The sequence below is a fragment of the Xiphophorus hellerii genome, chromosome 22 (genome assembly GCF_003331165.1).
Source record: "Xiphophorus hellerii strain 12219 chromosome 22, Xiphophorus_hellerii-4.1, whole genome shotgun sequence".
NCBI lineage: Eukaryota > Metazoa > Chordata > Actinopteri > Cyprinodontiformes > Poeciliidae > Xiphophorus > Xiphophorus hellerii.
In genome coordinates, this window is record NC_045693.1 from 19,766,324 (window position 1) to 19,776,463 (window position 10,140).

The window sequence follows — 10,140 nt, forward strand, 5'->3', positions numbered from 1 at the left end:
ATTATCAGAGCATTCTAGCCGAGCTGCAGTCCCCTGCCACTCTGCAGAACACCCTCCACTTCCTGGAGCCTGAACTCCCTGTCACCCCCAACCCTTCCCTTGCCCAGCATCAACATCTCCATTACCCCAAACCAGAAAACTCTTGCAATCAGCCTCAGTTCACGGATTGGAGTCCAGTTGTTGATCCTTGTAGTAAAGAACCAGACAGCCCACCTAAGAGTCCCCCCAGGCCCTGTGAGCTTGCCTTGCCTGCCCCAACCTTTGATTTTCCCGACCCCCTTCCTCCTAAGGTCAGAAAGCCCCACATTGCTTTGAACGACCAGCTGCTTTTGAGTGAAGAGGAGGACAGACCTTTTCAAGAGATGGAGCCCACCCTCAAGCCCAGATCCCAGTCCTTTCCAACAATGTGCGAATTGGACATCGACATGGCGTTCTCTACCTCTTCGCCTTCGCTGTCATCTATGTCATCGATAACCCCATTGTCCCCTGATAGATCATGTACAGGTATGCGGTTGGGAAACACCTCAGATGGAGCACAAGAAGATATAGGTCAGACAGGCGGTCAAGTGGAAGTGAAAGAAGAAATTGAGAAAGTGGTTGAGATTGTTACGGCGCAGTTGGTAGAGAGGAACGGATTAGTAGAGAAGTTGGTAGAACAGGAATTGATTAAAAATGTGGAAAGAAAGTGTGAGATGGTTGCAAAAGACAGGTCTCAGTTGGTGGAGGAAGGGATAATTTTGCTGAAAACGAAGTGGTCCACAGAGCAGGATAAAGATTATGTTAATGAGCAATACGATAACGTTCGAGATGGGAGTAGAACAGCAGCATGTGAGGAGGAGAAGGCTGAAGATGAATGCAATATCTTAATGGAGCATGTTAGTCTAATAGATAAAATGGTCAAAGAGGCTGTTGGTCAATCACTGGATGTTGGGAAAAGAGTACAAGTGAAGGAAAAAATGGAAGATCCTAAGTCAGAACTGCAGTCTAAAGATGGACAAGACATCTGTGACACATTAGAAGGGGCAACAGAGCGCCAGACTTTGTCTGACCTTTCCCCTCAAGCTTGGGTTGAAGCGCTTGAGCAACTGCAGCCCTATGAGTCTGGATCCAATGAGAAAAATGAGAAGCAGAGAGGCAGAGAAATTCCAGAGGAGGCATTAGGATCTCTGTTGAAGGAGGTGAATAAAGAAGGCTCAGAGGAGAAGGAGGAGGAGGACGAAAAGGTGACTCAATCCAGGAATCAGGAGAGACTAGAAGAGGTTGAACATGCAGAAAAAAACATATGTTCACTTTCAGGATGGCACAGCAACTCATCCAGTGTCAATGTTGAGCCGCCAACTCCGGGCCGCAGTGTCAGCTCAGACTTACTCGACAAGCAGGAAAGGTACAAGTGTAACCCAACAGTATGACACCTTAAATATGACCTAAAAGGAGAAAATAAACACCCACTGACTTTTTTAAATGAAAATTTTGTTTGTTTTTATTTTTTACCCAACAGTCAGGAAAACTCTAGTGAGTCTATCACCTCCTCATCTAGAGCTGAATCAGGGAGGTCCAGACCTAACGGTGATAACTCAAAGCACTCACCTCAGGACGCCTCATCAGACTCATCTAACGGCAGAAAAGACGGGACGCCAGTGTCGGAGAAAAAAGTGCAGGTGATGTTACACTAAATAATATTTGTTTTACTAATCATGCAGAAGGATTGTAATAAAAAAAATTCTTCACCTGATGGAAGTTGGTTGTGGCTTTCAGCTAATTAAAATTAGGTTTCTAAGATAAATAAAATACAACACAAAACCAGCAAAATGTGATTTTCATCCATAGATGTTATAGTACAGGGTTGTTATGGGCTACACAAATATCAGACTTGTCAGATGTCCATTGGATAATATGTGACGGATAGCTGGAAGCTAATAAATAAATAAATGCTTGAAATATACTGCCCTGGGTGTAATGGAACTATTTATGAGTTTGAGAATTACTGAAATAATTCATAACTTGATATGCTCCTTTATACTCGGTTTTCTTGTTCAATACAGAACCCAGTAAGAGCTCAGTGAGGAATTCAACAAAATGTTTCAAATGACAAATTTGTGTATATGTTGTGTAATCTTTTAACCCATTCATCCACATCAGGTTAGTGTAGATTCTGGTTCAGAGGAAGAACAGACTGTAACCACCAGAATCTACAGGCGGCGTCTCATTATAAAGGTACCCTGAAAGCCTGGAGTACAGGCTCGGTGGGCTTTGGTTTGGTTTAGTTTGTAGTTCACCTCCTCATTCTGGTGTGCGCTCTGTAGCTTTGGTCTCTATCCCAATAGGTTTTCTCCATGTTTGTGTGTCTGTGTTTTTAAAGCAGAAACATTTGAGTACATGTGTCATTGGTTGTATTAATGGCAGTTTATGACTGAGGACTAACTCGGGGCATTCTCGTTTTCTGAGGTTTTCTTCTAGTGTGGTGTTGGTGATGGATTATTTCACTTCTTTTTGTAGTAGGAGCTGAAATAGAATTATTTGCTAACCGCAAACACTTACAGGGAGAAGAAGCAAAAAACATCCCAGGCGAGTCTGTGACAGAGGAGCACTACATGGACCACGATGGTAACCTCATCAGTAGAAAAGTAATGTACAACATTCATTCGGACATATCATTTATCTCTCTACATCAGGAGAGAGAGTCTGTTTTTCTTTTCAGAAGGAAATGGGAAACAGCAGATTATTTATCCCATTGCCTTTCTGCCTGGAGCAGGTGATCAGGAAGGTAATTCGGCGAGTCTCAACTCCCACTCCAGAAAACCAAGGAGGTGACAGGTGGCACAGTGACCTCCACCACAGTCCCACTCAGCAGGATTATGGGTCAGAGGTTGGCACAAAGATAACCCTTTAATTATTCTTCCTGAAGGGTTAATCTACATGGATGTATGGATTTCTGAGGTCATATTCTGGGGGAATCTAACTGCTGATTAAAAGGTTGGCTTAAAGCTGCACTGAGCACAAACAGCTTTTAACACAATTAAGGCGCACATTTAATTGACTTTAAGTGGCTAAAAGGATTTTTTCATTAGTAAGGTCTATTTTTCCTTTTTCTGGTAGCATGCCATGTAGAATCACAGATTTAAAGATGGTGCACAAAATTGAAATTATCATCCATATATGGCAGTGGCTTCCTGTTTTTGAAGTTGTGACAAAAAAGTCCCTTTTTGTGTGAGAAAAAGTCTAAGAATTAAAAATAGTTTTAAAAAAATGTTCCAGAACTTGTTAGAATTACAAGTTAATGAAAAGATTTCTAAAAATACAGGTGCTCAGGTCTGTTTGTGTGCAGCTTTAAGGTAAACAGGAATCAGTTCTGTTTTATCAGGTTTTTCTTCAGTTCTGCAGGGTCATTCTTGTTAATTGCATTAATATTACTGTCCTCATTATTTCAACTCATGGGGATAAAATGCTATTATTTGATATGCAGCCTTGCATGCTGTATATGAATACAACAGACAATGCGAACCACTTTTCTCCTCACTGTGTGTGTTTTTGCTATTTTCTTCTAGCCTAACCAGTTAATAATGATATGAGTGCTGTGACTTTGTTGTTTCTAACCCTGCTCATAATATGTTGTTTTTCCTTCCAGGTACGTAGCTGGTGTGGTGTGGTCATAATTGTTTATTTTCTATAACACAGCTATAACTAACCCTTGCTTTGGATGAAAGCACCATAAAACCAAACCATTTGGATTGAGGCCGTCGTGTGCTGTTGTGTGTGGTGTTTGTCTATCTAGTCTGAGGTTTCACATTGATGTTGAGGTTGCATGCTGTTAAAGGGTCGGAGACATTTTAATTAAAGAAATTTCTGTGTGTTTGTGTTTTTCAGCCTGGGGATGGAGCGAGGAAATGCAGACGATCGGGGGACAAAAAGCATCTCTAGTAGGGATGGGTTTGGTTTAGCAGGTACATTAAAATACAGTCTACCAATAAATGCTTTTTTTTTTTACAAACTTGTATAATCTCATAACATATCCAACTTATACCTCTATTATGTAATCCTTTCCCTTTCATATTTTACTGCAAATAGTTTGGCATGTAGTAACAGGAAACACAAATAAGCAGTTACTTAATCTTTGTTTTTAGTGCAAATTGGACATCACGGTTTATGATGGCACTAAAATAGACTAACTTTGCATTAATATTGTTATCACTGGTTAGGATGCGTGTTGTGAAAAACATCAGATGTCTATTTAATTGAATTTTATTTTCTTTAGCAGAAGTTGAGGCTTTAGCGGGTTCTTGTCAAACAGTAGATATGCATAGTAGGTTTCCATCCCAATGAAGCTGCTTGGCAATCAGCCACATACTGAGCAGACCAGCTGAGCTGTTCAATTACAAAACGTTATCAAAACATTATTTTTAGATGAAGTTACACGCTTACAGTGCCTTGTAAGCTTCAGTCACATTTTGACCGCAAACTTCGACGCATTTAACGAGGATTTTATGGGCTAGAAAAACATAAAGTAGTGCACAATTTTGAAGTGGAAGGAAAATGCTACATGCCCTTGAGTCTTTTATTTTAGTAAAATAGGTGCAGATGCACGTCTTTTGAGGTACGTCTCTATCTGCTTTGCATGTCCGGAAACTGACATTTTTGTCTATCCTACTATGTAAAATCAGATCAGTAGGAGAAAATCTGTGATCACCACTTTTCATTTCTTGCCAGCGATTCTCAGTTAGTTTTAAGTCTGGACTTTGACTAGCCATTCTAAAGTGTGCTGAACATGCTGTACTGTAACTGTAGTCACCCAGATCCACTGTAATATGACTTTTAGATTTCAAAAACACATTATTCAAGGGAATGAGGTGGTAACTTCACTATTTGATTCAGATGTGTGCCCCTGCATTCAGCTCCATTCATCTTCCTTTAAACTCTTTTGTTTGGCTTGTACCACACTACAGAAAATTGGATCCATCAAATGATGCGTAGAAATGTAAACAATTTTGCACATCAAACATGAATATGTAATTTATCATTTTAAGCAGCCCTTGGGAGATTGGAAAAAGAAAGAAAGCTAATTTAATCACATACAGTACTTTCTGTGTTTCACTGTACTCAGTGTAAAAGGCTGACTGGTCTGAGCCTGCTTATCCCCTTGCCACTTTTCTGCCCTGCTAAGTGAGCGTGAATAGGAGCCAGTTACAAAGAAAACAGGGCTTATTGATAGCACACACCTCAGCATTGCATCGCGTTGCTGATACCCCTGCATGCCTGTTTTTGTCCACCAAATCCCCAACTCAGAACAGCCTCGTAGCATCCGAAAAGAGTTTGTTATCCCACCGGCCAGACTGTTAATCCCAGTTGCTGCTCACCCTTATGTTTGCTGGGAATCATTCCATCTGTGGACATCTCGCTTCAAAGCAGAATGGCGCTGCTGTGAAATCAGAGAGACAGTTTCTATAGTAACAAGGGTCATGGTAGCAACTACGTGTCAAGATTTACCGTTTTATAATTATATCAAGTGTGCAGCAGAACCTCTCCATGCACCTTCCAATTAAGTATCATGCAGTTCCTTGCTGAAGTTGATCTTTTTCCACATTTTGTCTCATTACAAAAAACAAACTATACTGAATTTTGCAATGGAATTTGTGTGTTAAATTTTGTGTTGGTTTACTACATAGTAGCCCAATGAAATATCCAGAAGTTTGTGGCTGCAACATGACGGCGTTATAAAACAGTCTAAGATGCGCCCTTATGTCTTCTAGTAATTGTATGTAAATATTTTTCTTGAATAAATTTGTGCATTTGAGATGGTCATATCAGCTGTAACATTTCACAAAATATTTTGTCTTGCAGGCTTACAGGAACTACGTTAGACGTTACCTGGGATTAAGCGCTCAAACCATTTTGGGAGCTCCATCCATTGTGAGGGATTAAAATAAAGGTCCAGTCTGCAGAATTTCTGCATCAAACAAATGTTTATCCCGTAAGAGGAGCCACACCTTCTCAGATTTACGCATGAGCATGAAAAACTCACTTTTGGTCACCATGACGACCAGGAAGTTTCTTTCTCTGTTTTTTATTTTTTGGGGGGGGACTGCGGTGGACCAGTAGACAGTGATTCTGCTTCCTGTTTTGTGTGAAACAGTCTGTGCCGTGGATCCACTGGTGGTGCGAGAACCTTCTTGAGGAGCATCATTTGCGGTGGAAATAATTATTATAATAATAATAAAAAAGACTGCAAAGGCACAACTGTGACCAAAGATGGCACAAATGCTCAAGGAAAGAATAAAGCGGATATGGAACCACAAAAATAACCTACAAAACACTTCTGACCCAACTACAACACTCGCCTTATAGTTTTTTCTTGATTCATTACTGTCAGGATGTAAATTCTTTGGGGATTTTTTTTTTGTTTGTTTTTGCTCCTTTTTAAAACTTAAACTAACGAAAGAGCTTTTTTTCTGTATAGAAAATGACTATGTGTATACTTCTGAAATAAAGGGCGAGTTAGTAATAAGAGTGCACTGAGGAGATGGATCTTTTCAAGTGCTTTCATAATCTACAGAAGCAGTTCCACTTTCAAAGATCTGACTGTAACTTCACAAGTTCTTGTATATTTAATTATTAGAGCAGGTTTAATGTTTGTACACACAAAAAAGCTGGTTTGATTTTAATAGGGACAAAGGGGTGGGAGGATTTCCAGAAACTTTCTGTTCCCATCCTGGGAACTGATCTAATCCTGCAAAAAAGAAAAAGAAAAGAAGCAGCCTTTCAGAGTAACTCATATTTTCATGCATGCTGTTCACCTTATTTTAGGTACAATTTTTACAAGTTTGCAAACACTGTATTTAAGTGACAAAACCCTTTATCTCTGTACACCTAAAGCCCTGAAACTTGTCACCAGTTTTATATTTTGGACTGGCAAAGGATGCCATTGACGTGTTTTTAATGCTGGGGGTTGGGATGAAAAAACAACAAACAACACATATATAGCTTGTTGAGAATGTGATGTCTTGTCTGTCTGTGTTGAAAAACTGAGAGAGGGCCGGCTTCCGCTTAGAGGACAAGGTGACCTGAATGTAAATGCTTGTAGGCTGGTTCGCTGTAATATTCAACTCGTTCTTTGTGTATTGGCGATAAGGTATTGGAGTCCCTGTACACTGTTAGACTGTAATCATTTTTAGCTGAGTGTCGATTTGATTTTCTAACATCTGGTGTGGTGTTAAAGAAGAAGCATTGGGGCTTTTTTTTATTATTATTATTTTTCTGGACATATAATCATGGGTGGGTGGGAGGTTAAATATTTCCGTGGTTTAAAACACATTAAGGACACATAAAGGATTTATTTGATTGTAGCTCTACATAGCATAATGTATGACAAAACACTGGATGGATCCAAACAATAATTTAAACATAAAATAAATTGTGTTTAACTCTGAAACTGTGTGATCTCTTTAGACTTGAGAGACTGTATATGCAGTGTGAAATAGAAATGTTCTCACTAGCTCACTGAGAGGATTTTATTTTATATTAGGAGCCATCTTTGTATTGGTTTTCATTAGATACCCATGTAGTTCTAAAGTGTGGTGTTCTACTGATGCGAAGCCTCAGTATGCTGATGTCTATGCTGTGGACATGGATAAAAAAAAACAATGTGACCTGTTTTTTATTTTCCTTTTTTGGGGCACGGGGGTGTTTAGAAGAAGTCAGGTATGGTGTAAAATTACATCCCCTTCTACTGCTATGTCAATCAGGGGGTAAAGAAGATCCTTTGATATGGTTCGAAAATCTTTTTTTTTTTTCTTTTTTTTTTTGTCAATTTTGTTTGATAAGTGTTTTCACCTGAGCAGACTTTTTGATGTACAATTCTTACTAACAGAGTGAAGCCATTGAAAATGTAACTATTCTAGCACTTTGGTTATTCAAGGTCTTTTAGAGGCTATAGCAGCAAATGATGCCACCACAAATGTTTCAGACATCTTTAAAAAAAAATTCAACCTAAAAATAAAAAAAAAAATTAAATAAATAAAAATGCTAAGATTTCGCAATATGGCTGTTTCTCCTCTCTTTTTTGTGTCCATAAATGGTTTGATATGCAATGACAAACTTTTTTTTTTAAATGTAGTGTAGATGAGTCAGGTTTGTAGGCTCCCTTCCTTTTCAGTTCCACCCACATATTTTCTTTGAAACTAACATCAGGGCTTTGCGATAACCTCTCCACAACACTGACATTATTGTCATTAAGCCATTTTGTAACTAGTCTGGACTAATCTTCCATTTGGCAGACCCATGCTTTTACTTCCTTACTTATGTTTTGTGACATTGCTACAGTATTGTCACATACTGTAGCAATGGCCTCCTTCCTCATGAGGCCATATATTTTGGAAACTGAACCAGTCCCTCTGGCAAACAAGAACAACAAAAAAAAACAACATTATAATCCCGTCACCTCCATACTTTTTCACGTGGGATTGTGTTTTCACTCCCTTCTTTTTCTTACAAATATAACATTCATTGTCATCATATTACATTGAACTTTATATGAACATTGCTTTCTCTGTTCCTATGTCAATTTAACTGTAATCTATTTTTTATGTATATATTATTTTTGCTTTAAGACTAATGGCCTCTTCTATGCTGAATGACCTTCCAGCTCTAGTCTGTAAATAAGGACATTTTCTTACTGCGCACACATTTTCCACCAAAAGATATTCATCTCCCTTTCCTTCCTAAATGGCATGATTCCTGGACATTCCCTTGGCTTGCACATACAGTTGTGCTCATAAGTTTAAATACCCCAGCAGAATTGTTGATTTTTTTATTTTTTGTCCATTTTTCACTCATGGTTAGAGATTAGGTGACGCCGTTCATTTTCAATCAACTGTTTTTACAGTTGATTGAAAACACTTTAGATGGCAGAAAAAAAAACATTTTCTGACATCTAAATCATAAGAATGGAAAATGCCCAAATGTTTACATACCCTGGCCATTTTGGTCTCATGACATGCACTCAAGTTGGCACAAATGGGCTTAAAGGCAACCATCCTGACCTATGAACTGTTTGCTTGCAACCAGTTTATAAAAGAAACCCAGTGCGTTTCTGGACTTTTAACAGACCCTTGTGTCTTCCATGCAGTGCTGCATTGATGGTTTGAGTTTCTGAGTCATGGGGAAAGTACAGGAATTGTCGAATGATCTGTGGGGGGAAAATAACAGAACTGAAAAGATATTGGGAAAAAAAATGCCCAAGGAACTGAGAATACCAGTCATTAGTGTTCGAACTCTAGGTGGAAAATGAGGGATTCTGTTGAAACCAAAGCACGATCAGGCAGATGAACAAATATTTCAGCAACAAATGCCAAAACAATGTTTGGTATGCAAAATAAACCTCACAAATAACTTCAGCTGATATACAAGACAGCAAAATAAAAGTGGTGTGGCTGTTTCAAGATGCACAATAAGAATGTCTTTGAAGAACAATGGGCTGCATGGTGGAGTCACCAGAAGAAAGACATTACCACAAAAATGCCACAGAGTATCCCACTTACAATACGTCAGGCAGTACAGAGACGAGTATCACTATTTCTGGAATAAAGTTATTTGGATTGATGACACAAAAATGTTTATTGAACAAGAAATCTGGTGGTTTTTCATGATTCCACTCAAAGATTCGGTGTGTTTGAGGTTCTGTCGTAAAAACCACCCAGATGTAAATAAACTCAGATATTGAAATAAACCTATCAGAAGCTTACAAAGCAATGGAAGAGCAGTGGAACAAAGTGACCTGATCTGATTTGTCGCATATTCTTTGTGTTTGTGTGTAATGTTTGCACATGCCAGCTGAGGGAAGATAATGTGGCAGGGGCAGTTTGATACATTGGTCAATGTTCTGCTGGGATTCCTCAGAAACTTTGAAATTCTGCCATGCATGTGGGTGTTACATTGACATGAACCACATATGTAAGCATTTCTGTAGACGCTGGGCTGAATTTTATCAACAGTTCAAACTGTGTCACTGGAGAGAGTTTTGTTAAGTCTTTATTTGCTTGGTGAAAATACACACACACAAAATACATTTTCTGCCGTTTGTCATCAAGCAATCCTTACATTGACACAGGCCAGAAATAATTACTGTACACTGATCAAAGGTATGTTCCC

General features: G+C 38.9%; 1 protein-coding gene across 34 annotated transcripts in view; it reads left to right on the forward strand.

Annotated features, from left to right (window-relative positions):
- Positions 1-8,032, forward strand: part of LOC116713177 (ankyrin-3-like) — a 135,890-nt gene extending 127,858 nt beyond the window's left edge. For 28 of the 34 annotated variants that reach the window (XM_032553200.1, XM_032553201.1, XM_032553199.1 and 25 more), the window contains 7 exons: positions 1-1,384; positions 1,499-1,658; positions 2,140-2,214; positions 2,541-2,624; positions 2,753-2,859; positions 3,865-3,941; positions 5,836-8,032. In XM_032553200.1, coding sequence (XP_032409091.1) covers positions 1-1,384; positions 1,499-1,658; positions 2,140-2,214; positions 2,541-2,624; positions 2,753-2,859; positions 3,865-3,941; positions 5,836-5,855 — 1,907 coding nt within the window. In that variant the 3' untranslated portion in view covers positions 5,856-8,032. Of the gene's footprint in view, positions 1,385-1,498; positions 1,659-2,139; positions 2,215-2,540; positions 2,625-2,752; positions 2,867-3,864; positions 3,942-5,835 lie in introns of all 34 variants that reach the window. The other 6 variants (XM_032553225.1, XM_032553224.1, XM_032553223.1 and 3 more) reach the window with 4 other exon arrangements.
- The last annotated feature ends 2,108 nt before the right edge of the window (positions 8,033-10,140 follow it).